This window comes from Strix aluco, chromosome 1, assembly GCF_031877795.1.
Source record: "Strix aluco isolate bStrAlu1 chromosome 1, bStrAlu1.hap1, whole genome shotgun sequence".
NCBI lineage: Eukaryota > Metazoa > Chordata > Aves > Strigiformes > Strigidae > Strix > Strix aluco.
In genome coordinates this window covers 58,555,139-58,579,174 of record NC_133931.1, presented here as the reverse complement: position 1 = coordinate 58,579,174, position 24,036 = coordinate 58,555,139, and the positions used below count along the sequence as shown (strand labels likewise).

Sequence of the window (24,036 nt, the reverse complement as noted above, 5' to 3'; positions counted from 1 at the left end):
TATATAAATACTATCCTTGTGCAGAATGACTTCAGATTTATGAACATCAAAACAGAAGAACAAGAGGCTTCATTTCACTGTGACTTTTCTCCGTGTCTTCCTGATAATGTAAGCAATGAAGCCAAATGGAGAAAAAGCACAAAGGTGGCCAGGTGGCCAACTTCATACAGGTTTGAAATTGAAATAGTGTATACATGGCAAAATACTGGCATGCCAACACCAGGATAGAGGGGTGACCTATGGACATCTGCAGCTCTTGAATGCAAAAAGGTATTACTGTGAGGTCTTTCACAAATCAGTAACAGTGACGCTGTATCCTGGACTCCTTGTACCTTGCTATGGAAAAGTGGCAGTAGCCAAGCAGGTGGATAGTGTGATGCTCTTTTAAAGCTGCTGCAAGAAAATCACCGTTGATGTTGATTTTTTTCCTTCACTTTGTTTTTTTTTTTCCTATTACTATTTTTATTACTACTTGTCAGACTACTTGTCTGAAATACATTATGAGGCTTAATTTTTTAAGGAATATACAGCATGCTGGGAGTCTGTGATAGAAGACAGTCTGCACAGGCCAACTATCATAATTATGCTATGATTTTATGCCCAGCAGGAAACTTATGATTTGCCACCCAGGAACAAAGCTAAAAAAATGATCTAAGGTAGCCAATTAAAGTTTTCATAAAGAAACCCTCATCTATTCTCAAAACCCAAAATCTCCTTTTATAGCACAATCCTCTTAGCACTTATCTCTCCCTTCCTCATTAATCCAGTTTCACCTAGCTGGCACTGACACATGCAGAGACGGGGAGGGAGATACACACACATATAAACACACTTTACTTTTTTCCTTCTGTTCTTCTTGACCTTTCTGATTTGGTTCAGCATTTACACTAGCCCACCTGTCTGGCTGATCTCCCCTGCAACGTGCCCTTCAAGATGAAAACCAGAGTTTGATAACGCATGGTGACAAACCTTGCAGAGAGCAAGCAGGCGAGCAAAAGAGAGAGAAAGCGCTAAGGGAAATCGCTTCTAACCAGGATCTGCTGCTGCACAGCTAATCAGGCAGGTATTCAGTTGTTCACTCCTGCAGACTTGCTTAGCATAGAAATAGGCTGTCTGCCCAGGAAGATGAGGTAATGTCTAGGTTTAATGCCAATCTCTGTAACTGGCAGGACACATCGGGTAAATATTTCTGCTGCAGGAGACCACATTAATTTGATTTTGCTACCAATTTTCATTATTGTTATTATTTCTATCACTATGAATATGCATGAGTTTACCTGCTAATGCTGAGGATGGAGAGGGCACAGCTCTCCAGGTGAGGCTGCCTCTGCGCTGCAACATTGCCCCCCCCCCCCCCCCCATTCCTCCCTACACTCATTGCTGCCTCCACTTTGTCCTTTCATCTTCTTTGCTGAAGAACCGGACATTTGTCTGCTCACTTATCTACTCTACTCCATTTATGTAGTATTAGATCCCCTTTTCCACTCACAGCATACATTTTTTCCCTCCTTATTGTACCACAAAACCCACCTTCCATTCAGTACTGCAATGCTGTGGTCATCCACAAGTGCTTCTTACGCAGGCACTGCTTTACCTGCATATTAATACAGCCACCTCTTCTATCAAACTGTCAAAAATTAACAAAACCACCAAAATATCAAACAAACTTCTCACTGACAAGCAAATATGCAGAGGGGACTTTCCACCCTCTTTGGTCTCTTCCCAAGCGGAAAAGATCTTGAAAGGTCAAAGTGAAAACATAAATGAGAAGTATGAGTCTGTCCATCCTGGAGCTTCACAAACACAGCCAGAGCTCTGAAACTTAAGAGATGTTTAAAGTAAGTCAGAAGCATGAAAGTCTGCAAACAGCAGCAAGAGGCAAGTGAAACAATCCTGCAGGAACAACATGAACAAATTCTCCATGACATGGTGGCTCCAAAATGGGCAAAGAGTTGGGGGAAAAAGGTTTCATGACAAAGGAGGACATGGACATAAGGTCTAAGAATAGAGTTGCAAACCAGGATTTCCCCCAAGTGACTTATTCTTGCCTTAATTACTCTCTTATTTCTCTATCAGTTAGAACAAAATCAACTAACTGTGCCTTAAAAAAAAAAATTCCCCCAATATACTACATTTTCAGTTTCCAGGTCATTTGCTTTTGAGCTCTACAGTCTACTTGAAAACAATATCCTTAGGACATAACAGTGCTCGCTGTAGGCTCATATTTGCTTAGAGACAAGGGCAAAAATTTGGTTTTGGCAAATATAAAAATGTTGAAAGTCTTCATGAGGCCTTTATTCAATTTTAAAAGCCTCAAATATAAATACAAACTGGTGTTTTCCTCCTTTTCCATGAGGTCTCTTCAGAAGAGCAGATTCCAACCACCTAAATACTATACATATTAATTTCTTTATATCTTCAGGTTTCTCAGTGTTAAGGGGTACGACTACACTTTCAAAAGTTGCATGCAAACTTGCTCCAGTCTGGAAAGACTGTGACAGCGGGGAGCTTGGGCTGAACATCCTTCTCCTCTAAGGGGGTCTGTCAGCCCCGGCTGCGAGACAGGCTCACACCACCACCAGTTCCCCGGTCAGAACCAGTTTGCAAGTCCCCAGTTCAGGGCTAACAGCAGCTATCTGCATCCCGCCTTTCAAAATACTCATTTATATTCAGTCATTTTCTTCTGTTCAGAAGTTTAACATGCTTAAAACAATCTTCTTAGTACTAAAACTGAACAAAATCTTTGAAAACTGCTAGCAAATGTCTTGCATTAAAACTACCTTTTTCCTTGTCTCACCTTTCATCTCTTGAATGTCAGCACATATTTTAAATCATATAGGATCAAAGAGGGTGAGGATATGTTTGAGTTCATTCTTTTCTCTTTGAAACCACTATATAGATGAGCATTTCAGTTTAAAATTTGTTACCACTTGTGATCAGCATCCACACACCAAAGACTGCACTCCAGCTCTTCACTTCTTTCCTTCATGCTCCAGGACATGTTGTCTTTTCCAACTGTGCTGTTCCATTTGGTTCCACCATAACCACTCCTTGCACCAGATTTAATATTTAAAATACACGGTCTACCACATGAAAGTAGTATACTAGCTTCCTTGGGGTTCAACCAATTCAGGGCAGACATAATACAGAGTTACCCACTTTTGCTACATACATGTATTTCAATCAAGTTCTTTGTAGTTTCTGCTGAAGAAACTGCTCAGGCATCACAATTACATTACAAATTTGTTTCTGGTTCATCACTACCAGCGATTCAAAAACACAAAAGGAACATTTTATGTTAAGAAAGACTAAAATCTGCATGAAGAGGAGAGGCAGGTGTCATGGTTTCTTTCAGACAGCTCTCTATGGCAAGAAGAACTGAAATTGAGGAAACTTATGTAAATCGTCCATCCAAAGTGAGGTGTGCCTTCTTTCCTCTCACGTGCACGGCATACCAGTGATATCTGACAAACCTGAGACAGAAAATGATCCAGAAACCTTTGTCAGAACTAGAAAGAAACGTGACTCTTTGGCAAGAACGTTGTGACTATTCCCAAGCTGACTACAAGCCAGAGCATGAAGAAAGAAACCCATTTTCAGCATTAGGGATGGGCAGGCACAGAAATCCAACTTGAAGGAAAAAAAAAATCTCCCCTCACTATGAAGAAATGCATAGATAAAATGAAATCTGTAGGCTTGGTGTTACTGGGACCAAGAAATGAGACTCTTTGCCCAGCAAGCTTCAGCAACTTGGGCTGACAAGACAAAGGTAATGGATGTGCTCTGCACACTGTTTTTCCTGGCAGGAGTATGTTCGCATATTGCATATTCAACTGAGGCCATGCCCTGGCAAAAAAAGACCAGCATGAATTTGACAGATGACACATTAAAATAATTTTTCAATATTTTGTAGCAGAAAAATGTGTCTGTTCAGAAAAAGGCTGGATATGCCCTCTGCAAAACAGTAATGGCATCCAAGTATTGGACATTACCAGATTGCACTGTATACCGAAGTGCTAACATGCATCCTCGCCTGCTTCCATTTGCTGCCAAAAACCCAACAAAACAGGTTCTCATCTCCAGGTCCCTCAAGTTAGCATCTTTCAGAAGGGACAATTTCACTTTAAAATACTGGAATTATTTTTAGCTAAGTCCAATTTTAAGCCATGATGTCACCAATACACAGTAATCAAGGACAGCTGCTTTTGAGTGCCAGTACCCTGACAGGTTGACGATACATCTGTTTTATGCCCTTGAGTCACTCATTCTCTCCTTCTGTTTGAAAGCTCCCTCAAGAGGTTCTTAGCAGAGATTTAGCCACATTCAGTTTCCACCCTGGAGACAAAGTCCAATGACAAAAAAAAAAGCCACAATTGCGATGAGATTCCTGTTGCAATGCTTGGCCTTCCCAAGGATGCCCAGGCTCTTTCAATAAATTTTCAGAATTATGTCAACAAGAAGAACATGTTTCTCTGAGTCTTTCTGATTTTATTTTTTAGTAGAACAATAGCAGCTTTGTATCACTTCAAAAAAAACAGAGAGAAAGAGGTGGAAAAATTAGTGTCCCCACCACAAACCAGCTCTGCAGAGAGTTAATATTCTTCACTGCGACAGGCCAAGTTTGAGCCAAAATGTTGGCCTCAGCATGTCCTGCCGAGCAGAGAAAAGAGAGAAGGGCAGAGTGGTGGGTATGCCAGATTCTCTGTGACACGAAGTATGGAGCATACTGTGGGTGCAAGCAGCCGGAGGAGGAAAGCCATGGTTAGGTCTCTGTGATTGCTGGAGCATCTGTGACAATCAGCTGAGGTGGCAGACATTAGGGTGCCTTTAGGACGCAGGAAAAAAAAGCTCTCTTCTTTGCCATTACATGGGAACTCAGAGCAGCACTCTGCAGCTGGAGAAAGGGAATCAGGCCACTTTGTCACTACTGAGCAAAGGTTTTGGTATCTGGAAATGGAGGTCTGGTGGATACAATGAGGGCACAAGGAGAATTTCTTTAAAAAAAAAAAAAAAAAACAAAAAACAAACTCAAGAGGATTTGACAACAGAGTGTACTAAGGGCATCTACCACAAAAGTCACGCAGCAAATCTCACACATACCTCTAGGCTGATGTGAACTTTTTACTCTTTCCCTCCAATCTGCTGAAGAAATTCTCCCAAATCCCCTCAAGTGGTGACAAGTGCTCTTATTCCTGCTGGCTGCCAAACCTCCTTCCTCCCCCAGCTTGCTACAGTAGCAATGCAGGAGTAAGATAAAAGGGGAGGAAGTGTCTCAAACAGGGCCACCATGAATTCCAATCATTGCAAACCAGGTTGATGGATCTTTTCCTGAGAGAAAAAAACCTTCTGCGTAATTGAAATACTTCTTATTTGCCATGTTCTAATTTTGCATCATATCCACAAGAGATATTCCAAAGATAACCAAAAAGAATATTCGGATCCCTTCAACTCAAACAGAAATTGGGCAGTTGAGGAAAATGATTAAGTGAATAACAAAGCTGCTTTTTTTTTTTTTTTTTTTCTATTTAGTACTTAAATCTTCTCCAACATAAGCTGTCTTGTAAAAATATGTGAAATTTAAAATTTAAAAAAATTCTGAAATGAAATGTTTTGGCAACTTAAAACTTGAAATACTAAAATACTTCCCTAAAAAATTATTTACCAAGTTTGATAGAAATTTGTGACAAGATTGAGTTAGCTCTAACTGTTTCTCAGCAAGCTTACACTTCACCTGCTTTGTGGTTCATGCTCCTGTACAGCTTAGCTTCTCACTCAATCTTCAACAGCAATTTTGCACCAGCAGCTGCAGGTCAAACTACATCAAAGTCCAGAGATCCATGAGAAAACTTGTATTGAGATCGGCCTGTTGTTTTTCAGAGCATCAAGACATCGTTCAGTTCCCACTGGTATTAGCATAGAAAGTCCAAAATTCAAATTGTTTCTTAATTTGTTAGCTAACTTTGTGGCAATTTCAAATACCAAACCCAAGATATTCCCTAGTTATTTCTTCCACGTAAAGCCACACGTTTTGTTTTATGCTGAGGTTTTGCAAAAGCAAGTGAACTGACTTTCTACCCTTCTTAAAAATCTTACTACCTGATCTATCGCCACATATCCCTGATGACAAAGTAGTGAGTTGGTTTCTCTGAGACACTCCTGAATCAGGAGCAAGATTCTGATTTTGAAAAGGCTTCTTCACATGGCTCTACCATGCAGATGTCCAGGACTTCTAGAATTACCATTTATTACTTCTTAAAGAAAATGCCTTGATTGCTTCCTCGCCATGTACTCCCAGCCCCTCTTTTGTCTTCCTCTGTTGTACCCTCTGGGTAGCAGACAAGCAAGAAAAAGCAGTGCAGACATTCTCACATAGCTAATCTTCATGAACCAACAGTGTTTCTGACAAGCCATTACCTACAAACTATGGCTATTACCGGAGGAAAGACATTTTTCAGCTACTTACAAGGATACAGGAACAGCTTAAAAAAACCCTGACAAGAACATTGTATGCATCACTTCAAAACTTTATGCTAGCCTGTATCATCTCCCAGCAATCTTACCTCTCCAGGGAATAATTTTTCTTTTTTTCTGCTTAGTGTCTTGTAGTTTGCACACATAGGCTGTAAAACCAGGCTCTCTCCTGAAGATGAACAAGTTAACTCATTGGAAGTAGCAAGCCTAAAGGCTGATGAATACAAAATATTTGCTGAAACCAGTACAAAACATGTAGTATTTTTTTTTGTCAACATGGAGCTCTAGTTTTCAAAGGGACTTCTGACAGTCCCTTTGCATTTACCTTCAATTTCTTTTCCTTGTGCAAATTAATTTAAAAGATGTGACAGAAATTAATACTAGATTATTTTAGCCCTATCTCCAATTCCACTTGTCCTTCCACAGATCTGCGGGCTCCTCCTTGCTCACTGCCTGCAGGCAATGCATGTAGCTAACGATGGCAAACGATGGCCCCAGTGAAAAAGAATGGCTTCAGCAAAACCAGACTGACTGATTTGGCACCATTTCAGCTTAGTGAAGATCATATGAAAAAAAATGTGAATTACGATTTCAACCACCCACCCGTGCCCACTCGTGACACTGTTTGCTCACACTACCCACGCTGCAATGCACGGATCGGTTCCAAATTACCACCTCTAAGAGAAAGAGATGAGTGGAAAGTTCCCCAACCTTTTCAGAACAGTATGGTTTAACATCAAAATACCTCCACATACAACACTACCTTCCTTATTTCTAACCACATTTCTTTCTTATATGCTTATAGACTATTTATATTTTCAGTAACAAGTCATGATACCATCCTTTCCCTAGAATCTTTAGTGGAACTCAGCATATGACATTAAGATCAAGGAGATCTGTTATACTAAGGTCTAACTTAGCCTTGTGAAGTTATCACCACTGAGTGGAGATGGCTAAAACAAAGTCAAGCTGGACAAACAAAATCTGCTGAAAATGCACCAAAATTTACTCTTTAAACACAGCATATCATAGACTGCTGGTAAGTCTCAGGTCTTTCACCACTATGATACCTGCTTATTAAAGCCATTTCTTAACACAGTAAGCTCATTAAAATGTTCATTTAAAATGAAATGGTTTTCACTGAAGACAGTCTACCTGTAATCTTGACACTCAAACTCCAGTAGCCCTTAGGACCAGAACTGAAGTCCCTTCAGCCTCTCAGATTTGGAAGACTGCATCTGCAACATCCCCAAATAACAGATTTTTTTTCCCCTTCCCTTTGGGATATCCAGGAAAACACAGACAAGGGGTTTTATTTCCCATTTTCACTGAATATACATTTTCATGCCAGCCAAAGTGAAAGCTAACACAGTTGGAATACAGTAAATGTCAATATTTAATCTGGCCTTTCCTCTCCAATTTTTTAAACCGCAATGCATCATCTCAGCATGATTAATAACAACTCTTCTGTTGCTTTCCCTGAACCGACCTGAGGTATTTTTGTTGCTAGGTAATGTTTTGTTGTGAGCTGTCCTCCCAACATAGGAAAGATTAAGAGATCTCAGATGGAACCAAAGACGGCATGCCAGTAATCACAGCTGAAAGACGCTTGCACTTGACATCTTGAGATGGGAACAACATGTCTATTGTTTGCAGCCATCAGTCCTTCACTATAATGTATGACAGACAAAACCACCTACCTTGTCAAGAATTGGGAACCTTGTCAAAAAGTCATTTGTACTGATTGGATAAACAAAAGGGGAATCTGGCAAAGTAGGTTCATAAAATAAACAAAATATCCTAGAAATGGCCCATATTCGCCATTACATTCCAGAGTAAAAAGGAGCTCTCAATCTACTTTAAGTGGCTGCAGGAGGATCCAATACTCATAAAGAAATCTTGCATTGACCTCAAGCTTCCACAGCAGCTTTTATAAGAATACAACGTGGTGCTGCCAAGGGAGCGGGTTTAGCCAGAGAAAAGAGAATTTTGGCCAAGACATTCCTCCATCTGACTAATCCTTGGCTTTCCAAGAGCCTGTCGGAGCCACTGGCAGCTGATTCAAAAAACCTAACACCTTTTCAGACCCAACCTATATGAGATAATATTTCAGCAGCCCCAAATCAGGAAAAAGTGTAATCACATTGTACAGTTCCTCCAGACTTTAACTATTCTTTTGCTTGACCGGGACATTTATTCTAAGACACTTTTTCCATGCAAGGATCAACATTCTTATTAGAATATTTACAAAAATACAGTCATATCTCTTGAGTTTCCCAGCAATACCCTTGGCAGAAATAAAGGAAGCCAGACTGACAGAAAAGTTATACTCCAAGATTACTGTGCTGTATTCATTGCCAAAGGGTAATTTGTCAATGCAGTTGACAAATTGAAAAAGGGGAACATTTTTAGTGCCAGCCCCAGAAAACAACAGAAGTGAAAAACAATGCTCATTCTGTTACTGAAAATATCACCATATAGCCTGTAAGATAAGGAGAGTAAATACAAGGGAAGAAAAAGAAGTCACTGCACAAAGGAACTTAACTCCTTAATCTTATATTCTTTAAGACTATCTGAGCAAACAGAAGCAGAGTCTACTCTCCCCAGTTAACAAGCTATTTGCGCATTCTGGTGGCACCTAGGCTCCCATCAGGAGTCAGAGATCCTTTTGTGCTAGGCACTGTAAAAACACTTACTAAAAGGACAGACAGCCCCAAAGGCTTTATTATCTAGAATAAATAAATTACCATGAATTAAGACTCAATTTTCTAGCAGTATGGGTAATTAAACACCGGAACAGGTTGCCAGGTGGTAGACTCACCATCACATGGAGTCTTGAAGACTGTATTTCTCTCTAAAAAATATGCTTCCAACTAATTTATTGGAAAAACTAAATGACTAACTCTAACAAGGAGGGTCAGGCTGAATAATTAGAGTGATCAGTTCTGACCCTTGAAGCCATGAATCCCCCCCTATTCAACCTCTTATTGTTAAACCAAAGGCAGATAATTAATAGTACCACACTCAGCTACTACTAATACTTACCATTCTGCATAAGGCAACAATGAGAACTTCAGAGCTTCAGCCACTGGGAGTAAGGTTTTCCCCTGCTGTGCATCCCAGTTCTATTTTCTTCCTCAAACTGTAGCAGTCCTCCAAAGTGTTATACCACAACAAGAGACATTGGATAGGATGGAACAATATTCTATGGCAATACAGAGAATTTTACTTCTTCAGTGCCTAATCTAGTGAGTGTTATTTGGCTGTACCTGGTTATGGTGGCAGCATCTCCGCAGATCTGGAACCCTAAAGGAATTTTCCTGCATTATCTAATAACACTTTTACTTTCTTTTTAGCATAGTGTGTCAATCACAGGATTCAGGCCCATATCGCAGTTTATCCAGATGGTCATCTTAAACTTTTGGTGTGATCTCTGTTCTGATCTCTTTTCCGAATGTGCCATGCAACAATTTAATCCAAATTGTTATTGACCCCGCTGGGGTCAATATTATAGAGGACGTACAAATGAAATTCCAAGGCCTTTTAGACCCTCAAATTAGACAATCTAATGAAGTCCTTTGGGCTCTAAATTCTGTGAAGCTGATATAATGGCTTCTCCATGGACAAAAAGTATCCAAAACATTATTTTCTACTGTATATATAACTATTACTTTCCGTTTAATTAATACTAAACAGCTTAATCTTCATTATATGTCTCACTGTGTCTATGCAACTGCCATGGCTACTTGGAAGCATTAAACTACATGTCCCCAATGACTTCTTAATGAACAGCATTCTTCTACCGCAAGTCTGGGAGCTACTCTTCTTTTATTAGCTGTATGACAGACCACTGTGCACAGGTGGTCAAAAACAGTGTGCTACATGTATACATTATTCATATGAGTTACCATATTAACCAAACTCAGAAATGCAGAGCAACATTAAAATAAAATGGATTTCTTCAAACAGCGTTCTTCTCCTGGATTAATACACGTCTCTGTGAGATGTTTTGCTCCCTTAGGCCCCCAAAACCTTCCTGGACCGCAGCAGAAGGAAGGTAGCAGTAAAACCTTCAAGATTATGCTGGGTTTTGTTATTGTAGCTTTAAGAAAGCTGGCAGACTGCTTGCCACATCCCACACCCTTCCCACATCCCTGCCAGTTGTCTTGAAGAGTGAAGACAAATTAACCTTAAAAACCTGAGGTAGTCGGCCAGCAGCTGTGGAAATGCTAAAAACAAGGAATAGTTGAGCCAGCTAAATCACTTCATTTCCTTAGGCAACAAGAAAGAGAACAGGGAATGGGCAAAAACCTTTAGGACACAGGGGACTTTGGGTATAGATATATCTTTGTGCTTGAGGGTAAAGTACTCCCTTCCTGAATCAGAGAAGGGAAATAGACAAGAGAAGTTGGTGTTTCAGGTTAAAAAACCTCAAAAAAACCCAAGAAAGCCCATCATACTCAAAATTCAGCAGTTTTTCCTTCTTTGCTTGAAAGTCACTGACCGATTATGACTTTTATCGCATTCTCATTCTAGTTTGAATTCCAGACATGATGCAAAGCACAAAGAAAACAAACCTACTCCTATCAAAGAAAAACAAAACCAAAATCCAGCAACCCACATAACCACCTCTTTTCAAAAAAGCTCTGCTTATAAAACATTAAGAGAAGAATCATTTGCGTCCAAATACCATTTGAAGTGGCATCGCTACCCAGAAACGCTGCCCAGCATAATCAATAAGACAGATTCTAACCTTCAGGGATATTTTAATCATCACAGCCATCCATGGTTATCAGCTCAAATTATGTGTCCACCCCTAAAACATTCTTCAAGGAGAGTTCACTGTACTGGCACTAGTTTTAGGGCATGTATTTTACGATGTAACAAGTAGCTACAAGTCTAAGAGGACTGTGACATTTCCAAAATGGCATAGGCATGCCACCCTCCTATAAAATATAATAAAAATCTATGTCAGATCAGTGCAGGGGCTAAAGTTTTATGTGGAGCAGACATCTGCCTGGTAATCACCATCAGCATAAAGCCGGGTTGAACACTGCAGCAGGAACATCTTAGGTGCTATTTGTCCAGCAGGGTTTATGCTGGTTTCAAGCCCAAGTAAGCTCCATCAGTGCAAATAGCAGCTTTGCCTCAAAAAACAACCCAACCCAAACCAATCCACCCTACATTACTACTCAGGACAGTTACACCCAAGTTACACAGCCTCTCTCTCTGGTCTAGAGAGAAGCAAGGAGCAAGGCCAGACAGCTCTGGAGAGGGAACCTTCTGGACAACCCAGACACTCTCCACAACAGCACAGTTATCCAGACCTGACTCATCTCACGTCTGCAGCTGAGCCACTTGCACTGCACTTTACTGTAACTGCCATCTTAAAAAAACCCAAACCAAACCAAACAAAACCCCTTTCAGTCACAGATAGGCATCATCTGCTTAATATAACCATATCACTCCTTTCCAAATTTGAGAGATGAAAGGCTTCTCTTTCAAAAAGCTGTGAGACAGCAAATAAAACATTGTGATAAACGAAGTTTCTGATCAGCAGGTGCCTCCTGTGCTGGCAACAAGCAAAGATACTCCTGTCTGTCAGCAAACACGGCAGCCCCCGAACAATGAGGGCTCCCACCTTGGGGGCTCTGCCAGAAACACTATCACCACCAATATCAAGTAGCTGGCAGCACATGGCGTTATGAGCAGAGATTGCCCAAAGGTCACCGAACATTTACCTTATGGTTAAAAGCCAAAATGAGATTATCCCCACGGATGCCACCTAATAAACACACACCAGGCTGGAAGGGATGCCAATGTGTCTGGAGCGATAACCACTCACAGTGCTTGTGCTGGCTGGCAGGAGGGGAGCGTGAAGAAGGAGCCCGCCACGTCTGTGCAGCCCCACTTTGGGAGGAACTCCAGACATCCCCACCACCTGCTTTACGGTCCTTGCATTGCATTTTGGTCTTTAAAGCCTTGCCCTGCACACAGCTCAAGCGGTGCCACCTGAACTGCCACAGTGTACACGAAGTAGCGCTGCTTCTTCTCATCTCTCAGCAGAGATTTCATTTGGTGGATATTTCAGCCAAAGTCTGCAGACTAGCACAAGAGTTATTACACAGAAAACCTGTGCAGCAGACACCTAAAATGTGGGCAGTCCTCAGAAAAAGGACATTCCTGTTGGAGAGAGATCACTGCAGAAAAGCTCACTTTGCAGACACTCCAAAGGTATTATTTAAAAAAAAAAAAAAAGCGCAGAAAAAATTCCCTCTCTCTAAGAGGAAAGGCCTGAAGAAACTATGGGGAAAGGGCTGAAATGAGATCCTTCAGGGGTTTTTTCATTTTTCACTTGCAAACATAATTTCTATGATGCAGAAATGTAAATACATAAATAACAAGTGGGTACTATGCCAGGGAGGGATATTATTTCACAGCAATTCAACAAGGTACAACAGAGTGAAAAGTGACACACTGCATAAAGCTGTCATAGATAAAACCATCCGGCACTCTGGCAAGGACCAAATGCTCAAGAACTCCAGGCCACAAGCCTGGCTGATTTCCGAATAAGGCACCATCTTGTCCTGAAACCTCCTCTGCCGTCCCAATGTGTTGACAACTGAAATTCACAGGTAGCTGTTGGGCGGTGACTCTGCTGCCAACAAGGAGACGGATTTGCAGCTTGCCGTTACGTCCGCCCGCTCCTCTCGCCACCCCTTCCCATCCCCTCGGCAATGGCCCACGCTGCCACCCCCATCTGCTGCAACCCCGCCAACCGCTTCAGTAGCTGTGACACCTTGCCCGCTCCTGGCCCTTAACATGGTCGTGTGCTTGACCCAGGCCAACACACTGACTCACCAGCGCTGTACTATCAATTAAGTGGACCTTTATTAAGAATAATAAGGGGATACAGGGTGCCACAATGCTCAGTATTGGGTCATTCCTGCCTTTCTTCCCTCCTGCTTTTCCACCACCAACTCCTCCCCTCTTCAAGGGATGCTGTAAGGCCTCTTCCTTCAGATGACTAGCTATAGAGCTTATGTTTACATAAAATCCAAAAAAAGCCTTTGAGGAACATGTTATTTGTGGCTAATCTTATTTGTGTCTAACATAGACACCACGGATAATGGTTCTCCTACTGTTTGCAATGTCCTGACACAGCACCAGCAACACACATCTCACACACACCTAACAACTTCTATGTCCAATCTGGGGAAACACCACCAGAAAAATAATTAATCCTGCTCTGGCAGCTCAGGATCAGATCAGTTAAATATACCTATCTGCTCCTGGGAAACCCTCTCTCTTTATGAATTATTGAAAGGTAGATTCTGAGTTGTTTAAATAATTTTAGATGTAGCCTCTGGGGTTCTCAGAAGCAACTGAAGGCAGACAGTACTAGTCCAAAAAAAAAAGGTTAACATTTTTTAGGATCATGCCCGTACTAATAGCAAATGCCTTTTTAAAACAACTGGCGTTTTGAGTTTGTTGCCTTCACAACATCAGGAAAACAAGTGTCACACCTCACACCAACTAATAATGAGCTGACTTCACCTAGTCAGTGGACAGACATTTGCGTGGCCCCAAGAATATCCCACTGTTCACCCTACACCAGCAAAAGGCACCATATGGCCTACTATATTGGTGTCATATCTAATTTCTGAAATTATGTAGGGCACTCTTTCAGAGAAGTAGGTCGCTGTGATATTTTGGATGCAAAGGTCTTCCACTCTTGGAGACCTGAATCAAACTTTCATGTAAGCATAGTGCTTGTTGCTATGACATAATTGCAAGCTTGTTTATGTTATGAATACTGTGTAATGAAGTCTGCATGCAGTCTCCTCTATTCTGGGATTGAAAGTACTTTGACTTATGAATTATGGCAAACATTTTCAGTCTGGGTATCTGCTGTCACAGGAACTATTTGGAAGGCAGTGGGGCAGAAAGGCGTGCACAAGGGGAAGGTGCTCAAGGACGTGATCAAAGGAACAAGAGTACTACTCAAAAAGCAAACCCACCAAAATAAAAAAGTGCATGAGGTACTATGTTCCTTAGATTCCTCTCTGCTTAAGACAAGGCTATTCCTAGTAACCCCCCGCCCCTCTCCAAACTAAACTGTTAACTGTGCATGACAGTCACTGATGTGACTCAGTACATACATCAGTCCCTCGATACACATCCGTTTAATTTGAGACAATACACCAAGTCATCACTATTCCTTCCCTTCCCCACAGCTGGCACAGCCATCTAGTCCTCCCTAAGAAGGGGGGTATTACCAGAGTAGGCAACAGTGGCATGACCCTTCACAAGTTAATTTGCTTTTAGACCCCAGTGCAAGAAAGCAATGTTTGGGTTCCTGGGCACGTATCATAACCATAATTTCCCCATCTGAGGTGGCAAAAGGAGCAGCTCTGCTTTACACAAATGCTCTTCAGTACTGATCTGAAGCTTACAGATAGAAGATGGGTTAACATTTTCTTTTCTAACTTGCATACTCCCATTCCCAGAATATACATATGAAAAAGAAGTAACTGTCCTTCTCCAGTTGATTCAATCAGAAAGGCAGTAAATATCTCAACAGGATAGCTTCACCCAGAAGCTTGGGAGAAGAGTCTTGGGAAAGTCTTGGCACTGTTACTGCCCTCCCCTGACCAAGTCAGTATTTTTACTCTTAACAGAGACATCTGCAACTTTATTTTAAATGAAGTCTCAAAAATTGTGAACTATTTCAGGTGGGTAGATAGACTAAGATAAAACTACAGAATGAAATTTAAATAGTCTAAGAGATAATTCTTCAGGAGCATGGGAAAAACATCACTTAAGAGTGGAGTATTCAGCACCACAGCATTAGCTGCTCTACCTGAGAGCATAGCCGGGTTTCTGCTCTCAGAGTGGAGCAAAAAAATTTGATTTCATAAAAGCCATGTACAAAACTTCATTTCTCCTCACAAGGAAAAAGTACTGATTTTTTTTTTCCTCCAGAGCTTCAGAAGGGAATTTTTCTTATATTTTCCTTAAGTTTGTAACAAAAGGCAGTGGAATTAAACATATACTCTGCCTAGAAAAAAAGCTGGGTATCAGAAGGGCCAGAGAACTGTATGAAATAGTTTGTAAAATGTTTGTAAAAAGTTACAAAGGGATTAACTGCATGACATGCTCTAGTATGGAAAAAGAATGGAGAGGCTAAAGCTATGTTTGAAAAGGAAACAAAAAAAAAATCAGATTATCTAAGGGCAGACCACCATTTAGACTTACTTCAGGGTTTAGAAACCAGATCCAAACATTACTGAATGACTCTCTCACAGGTGTAGACACCACCACTGAGAAGCCAAACTCCAGTCATTACTTTCTCTCTAACATTACACACAAGTGCACATGCCCTAGCACTCCCTGCAGCTCCAAAAGCCAAGCTTCCCAAAGATACTTCTGCAATCAGCTGCAGAGGAAACCTGTTTGCACTTCTAGGCATCCAAGGTGGGGAGCCAAAATTGTGAGAAGGCTTTGAAGGACCATCAACCAAGTTATTTAGCCTGTGTCCTCACTGCAAGGTGGCTGCAATACAAGCCTCAGTGAACAGAAGGAGTTGGGCTCTTTACTCGATCCTACCTCCAAGCAGATCAGCCCATCTTGAGGACAAAGCACCAACAAATTGCATTGAGAAAGTTTTATGTATAGATAGGAGCAAAGCTAAGGGAAAACACCTGTGAAACCAAGTTAAGACAGAACCTGGAGTGCTGAAGAGGTTGTATCCAAATCAAAAGGAAAAAAACATTTTATCTTGCTATTCACATTTTTATAGCAGAAATAAACACAGAGTGCCTTTGACAATAGCTCCAAAATCAAGAGAAAATTGTTACAAGAGGGTGAGTAAAATAGAAAGCACTCACCAGCAGAGATCTGCATTCAGCCAGAGGAAAATCAAAACAAAACACAGATGTAGGGCAAGTTGAGCGCTAGAGAGGTGCCAGAGGTCCCCATAAGGTACTGAGGTACACCAACCGAAGCACATTTAAGAGAATACCAGCAGCTTAAGGCTACACTATCATACTTTTTCAAAGTCAAACTAAAAAGCTACCTTACTACATATTTATCTTTATGAACAAGCCTCTGTGCTGCCTCTGGTGATCTGCATATTGTCTGCATTGTTTGCCAAATGCCATCAACAACCTCTCAAGGCCATTTAAAATCGGTAACATGCTGTATCTGTTTTAAATTAGCTGAGCAGGTGTGTATGGGTTCTTAGGAAAAGAGGTCTGGCTTAAGCAGGAAGAGTAAAGCCTTCAGTAAAATAATAATAACTGGAAGATAAACATGAATTTGAAAAACCACCAAGGCAAGAGAATGATCTCGAGTTGTAAGTCAAAGAGAGCTAAGTAAAAAAGCACAAAAGTGCATTTTGCTGTCAGCCTCTATGGGCCAAATCATGAGACGTACTGAGTGTTTATTTGCTAGGGACAGCAGTTACACAAGGCACCCTTCCTCTCCTGCTGCCTTACGTAAGCTTCCCTGTCTAGACACAAGCTTGACTTTGACAGAACATGCTGGTCCTACATTTTTCTTGGGACTTTCCTCACCATCTGGAAGCTACAGGGGAACAACAATGCACTTGACAGGGACTCTGCCTCCCCTTCAGCTGCTTATACAAAAAGTCAGTGCTTTTAAGTATTCAGTGGAGGATGAAAAGAGTAAAAATCCACCTGCTCGGATTTAATTTCTTACTTCAGTGATATTTCCAAGGGGTTGATCTGTAATGCCAACATAGACAAGAATCAATATTCCTCAGTTACTTCTGCAAATAGAAAACAGAATCTGGATCAGCCTAGAAAATAAACAGAGAAAGGGAAAAAAGGAAAAGAGAGGTAATAAAGGACAGGGAAACTACACGTAAGCAGCCTCATTTTATATAAAACACCTTCTATACCTCACACACTTTTTCAAGGTTTCCTGGCAATAACAAATGGTATTTTGTTCTTGGGAAATAACATAGTCTAAATCAATGACATGTTGAACTCTAATACAAGAATGCACTGAAAGTAACATATGGGTTTGGTTGAGGTCACAATAATACCTTTGCTAGACAAGCTAAAATTGCAACTTTTGCTGGAGTTCTGAGAAAAACTGGCATTTTAATAATTCTTAAGGCAAAATCAGGGCTGAAGAGTCTCTATTAGATGTCAGTAATTGGTTCATGTATCAAGTTATGTTTTTCCTTTTACTAAAAATACAGATACACACAAAAGGAAAACAGCACAGCCAATATTCATAGCACTGAAAGTTTGTTTTCTGGTAGAAGATAAACAAGAACAAAAGATAACAAAGTTGATCTCCTAGTGGAAAACATTTGGGCATCCCTTCAACTTTTGTCTGGCCATTATTTGACCAATACTTGCTGATCCTGATCCAGTGGCCTGACACAAGCCAGCCTGTGTACAGACAGATGCAGCACAGGACTACAAAAAGAAGACACAGTTTTGCATATTCTAACATATTTCCAAATGCTAAGCAAAAACTCAAAACCGAATAGGTTTCTGAAAATTATCCTCTGGAGCCTGTGCAAAGCAAAGCAAATATCATATGAGATCAGCCATAAAATAAAGGGGGAGAAAAAAGCATGCTGTAGTTATAAATGGCTTGTTAGTGGAGTTCAAAAGCAGGGCAGTCTGAGATTGATCAACTTGGCTGTCACCAGTGGGAACTTCTATAAAGGTTTTTGGCAGAGGGGCTAGGATGGGATGATGAAGGTATTTGCTCAACTAAGAAAAAAAAAGGAAATAATAATGTTTAATGAAATATATATTAAAAGATATTCACAAACATGTTTCATGGTAACCCTATAAACTCAAGAATTTTCTGCAGTGACACAGGAGGACTGAAGGAGCTGTTGAAAGGAGGAACAAAAAGTATTTTATTCTTATGTATATATAATAAAAAACACCCTTGGCTTTTGTAAAAAGCCAGTTAAAAACTGTTTGGCATCTCCCAAGATTCCTCCTCTTTGATCTCACTGCCAACATGATCCATACTAAATGAAGAAGCAGAGCTTACACTATATATCTGTCAGTAAGAGGCAGGAGAGGCATTGGGAGAGGCATCAGGAAGGAACATCATGACATTCTCACCCATGTCATTTTTGCAAATCAAGGCAGAGCTTGCTATAAAAGGAAGAGGAGGACAAAAAGCCATCACCTCTGTGTGAAAGAGCTGTTAAGTAATGGGTGAATAATGCAGAACAATACGATTAAACAAAGTGCCACTGTTCACTACATATAGGGGTGTGTGTATATATACACATGTACACACACATGCAACTCTCTGGTAGCAAAGAAGAAGAACAGGGTCCGAGTGCCTAGACTGCCCATGTGGAACTTCTATCATCACCCCAAATTGCCAGTGTTCATAACAGCTGTGATTCTGGGTCCTTACAATCTCTCCATTATAGATTAAGTGATATTTTCAGCATAGCAGTCTCAGGAGAATAAGGAAATCAAGGAAAGAAGAGTACAAGTGACCCTGTAACAGGAGTGTAAACCAGCCAACCATGGAGACAGCGGCCCTTTCATTCTCCCTGGCAACTTTACAGCTGCACAGTGGCCAGAGCACAGTCAGTACCTGCCACCGTAAGAAAATGTGGAGAAACATATTTAAGGAACAATAAAACTCAAGTTAAATAAATGATGGACGGACCTTAATTATTCTGCAGTTAGCCAAACAAAATGTCTGGCCATATAGCTGAAAGTGATGAACCACTGAGATCTGAATGTTCATAAGAATTATAAGAGAGAGGTGAAAAGCTGAATATATCCCATATCAGCATCCGTTTGAAGTGTTAAAATTGCTGCAAGTGGATAGCTTTGAACAGCCTGCATGAGATCTCACCTCTATGTGTATTGTACAAGTGTCCACACCACAAAGCCATCGGCCCAGCTGGCACTCTTACTGTTATAGCAAAGAAGTCAATACTTCAACATGACCTGAAGACCAAATACATAAAAGGTATTTGCTGCTGAGAAACTATGCTAGGCAAGCTTGTGGTAGCAGCGTCCGTATGTTCTACTCATTACAGTACTGCCAAGCCAAGTACTCAAAAATACGAGTCAGGTACTATAACATTTCACATTTGGCATAAAAACAGGCATTTCTTTTAATAAATAATGGACTTAAACACTTTATTTCCTTCTCATTTCTAAGCACTTAGAGCTCCTAAGCATTTTTCAGGAATGTTAGTAAGGCACTCCTCAAACCCAAGAGTTGAAATCCTCATGAAATCCTGTGATGCTAGTAGACAGGTCCTCCAGTAAGAAAGAAGCAAATACCATGAGGCAGGAACAAAATCAGAAAGTTAGCAATACTTTTGCATAAGCAACTTCAAGATCATCATCCACAGAAAGGCAAGAGGACAGCAATGCATATTCTTCTTGCCCAAATCCCAGAGTTCAAAGCCAATAACCCATTTTAAGTAAGGCTCTCTGGGCTCTTGTAGAGTAAGTTAATTACTTGCACTTCTTGCACAATATATGATTTTCACACTAGAATTTCACATTGCCATTGTAGGTTTAGAAGGAGGACTGCAATTCTGCATGTAATCACACAACTGAGTTATATTTACCTGCTCTCACAGAAAAAAAAAAAAAAAAAAAAAAAGTGTGTTTCTATTTTAAAAGGAACTGTAGCTCAAACAGACTTCTAGTTTTGGGCACATTTCTTATTAAAGTACCAAACAATCAGAAAGCAACACACCACACCTAGGTGAACATCACTATTCTGGGGATTGCCAGATCTCTGTCTGCGAGCCCCACAGCACAACACCGGCTTCCCTCAGTGAACCAAAAGCAGTTCATTCTTCACTCTTAACACTTCTTCAGTCTGACAAACTCAAAACCTGTAAACCTTAATTAAATATCCTGCTATTGTAGAGAGCTGACATCTCTCCCCAACTGAAGATGCGTTACGACTCAGCTACCTTAGATCTCTGTGACTCATCGTTGGGAAATCTGCAGTTTCACAGGGTAGTGTCTCTTTAAATAACTGTTTTTCTCAGTTTCATTAAGTTGTGTATTTACTTTAAGGAACATTTCTTCACTGCAGTCAAGGGACTACTGTGATTTATTCCTGAGTGATTTCTCATTGCACAGACAGAATTGCTTCCACAAAGAGGCAGGGGGGTGGGCAGCAAGTCCATAACCCAGCTGATCATCACTGTCCCCGTGGGAGCTGCTCTTGTGTAAGCTCCTCGCTGAGCAGAGCGGATGTGGAGGAACTCCCAAGCACTGACCTAGGGGCTCTCTGTTGCTCACCTGTTGATGCCACCAACTTAATTTACAAGGAGATTCGCTGAGACAGACCGATTTGGTTCTCCTCATCCTTGTCTGAGCACTGTTACCACTGTACAGTGATCAAAAGCCAAACTATGATTATAAGATGTCTGACCAGTTATTGGCAAGTCCACCTCTCCTGCTACTCTCCTCACCCAACACAAACTATTTCATCTATTATTCATTACCCCTGTTCTCTGTGGTCAGGCCCAGAATACACTCAAAATTATATGGGAGACATAGAAGGGACAGAAGGAGAGAATAAAAAGGCAAACCTGGGGAAAGAGCAGTGTCGAGAGTGGCCACATGTAGATTATACAAAAGCCTGAGGGATGGTAGGGTCCAGCTACCCTGTGCTTGCTGTCTCCTACAGACCACCTTGAGGGCACTTCCCATTCACCACCTTGCTTGGTTCCCCTCCCCGAGTGCCATCCCCTTCTCTGGCCACCAGCTGCAGGAGCACAGCCATCCCAAGGCTTCCCCGGTTGGCCAGCAACCCCCAGCAGCTCCATATCTGCAGGGATAGCTACAGGTATGACTGCAGGATCCCCCGGCACATCCCAGCGAGCTGTAACCCCACAGATTTGAGCTTTAACATTACCACAGCTATAGAAACAGGTTTGAGTCTGAGCTGGATTCATGTCTTCAAGCAGCTGGGCTGAAGCCTGGCTTCTCCAATCTCCATTTCTACCACCGACTCAGCCCACACAGGTATCTCTGCACCCGCCACAATTAGATCTCCGAACTGCCACGCAGGCATCCCAGTGACAAATCTCTCTCTGTGCCTTTACACTCCCTTCAGCCTTTGCCAGATCCAGCAGGGCATGTGAGATGCAAATGCTTTCACACCTACGTGTTTTGTTTAATCAACCACAGATGCTCAGATTGATTGAGCAGTGATTTGCATAGATTAGCGTGATGTCAGTATTTATAATACAGGAGGAATATCATGCCAAAATCCACCCCTGAAGAAGTATCTACTCACAAACTAAACAATAATTGGATCGATTTTATACTAGAAAAAGAGACCAAAGTTAAAAATTGAGATCTTCAAGTCAGATTTATCAGATTTCCTCAATCTTCTCCCCACTTGAAGGCTTCTTTCTTCTTATCTATCTGGTGACATTGGAAATTTTCTTCCTTACCTTTCCTAGAACAATTATAACAGCTGCCAAGGCTGTTACTGTAACCAGATCTACGTGAAGTGAAGATATACACTGCAGAGTAGGTATTTCTACAGACTGTAATTAGTATCTTCTTTGTAGCTAGTTGTGGGTAAAGATCGTAACTTTTCCTATGAAAATCTTCATTTTTTAACAAAAAAGTGAAAAATGGAGTGGAAATAATTTCAAAAGTTCAGTTTAAAAGTAGCAAGAGTTGTCTAAAAGAAGTCTGAAATCTGTAGGAAGTTTTTGCCAAGAAAAATTGAATTTTTAAAGACTTAAATTTCAGACAAATAGAAATTGTCAGCACTTCTAAGCAGCACTAATCATTTTTTCTCCTGGCCTAAGTTACAGACAGCTACAAGATTCACTTTTGTATTTCAGTAATTTGCATAGTGACTACCTTTATTTAAAATGAATTTTAAAAAAAGCCCAGAATATGTGACTCAAAAGGATGAACAAGAGAATTAAATTAAGTGCTGCATGCTCTTCTGGAATTCAAGTTAAACATTTCATTGAAATATAGTGAAATGCAGTAAATACAGATTACTTCAGACAGGCGATAATCCCCATTTTATCATATAAGAAATTAATACCCATTTTACAGCCAGCCCTAGTAAACATCTATCAAAATGGCAGAGTAGTGAACTTCACTTGCAATGTAAAATGGTTACCATGACCAAAGGATGCAAGTATAGTCAGCTGTCATGAGATGCAAGTACTACAAACAGCAACACAAACTCCATGTACTTCAAAGAGTGAATCAGATGGCTCTTTACAGAACTTCAGAGAGACTGGCAACATTATCATTACTGTACCAACATACAAAACTAAGGGTTTTTTTCCCCTGAAGTTTCAAAGTAAGATTAGCTAGACACTTTGGGATTGACTTACCTATATTACTGCCTGCTTCCAAGGACCAATCTTTTTTTTTTTTTCCCCCTTTCAAAGTAACAGTCCAGGACCGCATCCCAAACATCATACCACCAGTAGTCACCAAAATCCAGGACCATCCAATGCTGCTCAGGCATTACTGGCGTGGCACATTGACTATGAGTTCTTTGCATCCTTGGTTTATCCCCTCAGAAGATGACAAACCATTTCCAGACCACTGAAAACTTACTTGGGGTTGAAAAACCTCATTTAACCTGTTTTGAAACCTAGATCTAACTTGTATACTGGTAAGACTGAACAGGAGTCTCAATTCTGCATCAGATTCTTACAGTATTAAGAGAAATAGAGATTTTGTTTTCTAAACTGGCCTTTGTTTTATGTAAACATACAGAATCAAGAGTGAACTCAGAGAATATTTTAACCACTGCATATTTAAAATTTACTCTATGAAGCCGTCCAGTTCAGTGCCCTAACACTCAACTAACCTAACCATTCTTGGCAAAACCAGGTATTACTGATTGATCTTAATGCCCCCTTGCAGCTGTTTTTTACCAAGATGTTTGTTTCTTCCCTGCTTTTACACAGAAGTTGGAGTACTTCTAAGAGCAACAAATTTCTAAATGTGGCTTTAGCTGGCAATTAAAATGTACTTTTTGCTCCCATTAATTTTCATTGAACATCTGCATGCACTGATGAATCTCCCCATACTTCCACTAGAAAAAGCAAAGCTATTAATAAATGAAAAGTGAAGAAAATATGAACAAAAAAATTCAACAGACCAAAATCCCAAAATACACAATCCTGTCCTTGAACATCAGGACAACATTTAGGAGGTGCACAAAGTCTTGAGGAAAATGCAGCCAGTCTGTAGGAAACAACTCTGGGTACAGCGATGCCAGTGGAAAAAAGCATGCACTCACTCGCTGTTTCTGAAATACATGAATATGCACTTTCGTCTCTATAAAATGACCAATTTACCATTCAGAAACTGCAAAGCGATAATTAATGTACAAGGTTAAAGAGAAAGGAAAAGGAAAAAAAAAAGTCTTTCAAAGATGCAGCAAGAGAATTTTCTGCCTGAGGCTACATTAGCCAAAATAAGAACATCCACTGTACAATATCTAATTTTATGCATGAATGCTGCCCTGGGTCACAGCTCTACGCTCTCTCCCTCTGATACTTCTCCATTCACC

The 24,036-nt window shown here is 40.7% G+C and overlaps 1 protein-coding gene across 5 annotated transcripts in view; it reads right to left on the bottom strand.

The window, feature by feature from the left end:
* Positions 1-24,036, bottom strand: part of LDLRAD4 (low density lipoprotein receptor class A domain containing 4) — a 294,715-nt gene that overhangs the window by 104,643 nt on the left and 166,036 nt on the right. The window contains exon 1 of one of the 5 annotated variants that reach the window (XM_074822587.1): positions 16,362-16,526. The exons of the other annotated variants lie outside the window; for them this stretch is intronic. Within the exon in view, the coding sequence (XP_074678688.1) occupies positions 16,362-16,377 (16 nt within the window). The 5' untranslated portion in view covers positions 16,378-16,526. Of the gene's footprint in view, positions 1-16,361; positions 16,527-24,036 lie in introns of those variants that run through there. 5 annotated transcript variants of the gene reach the window in all.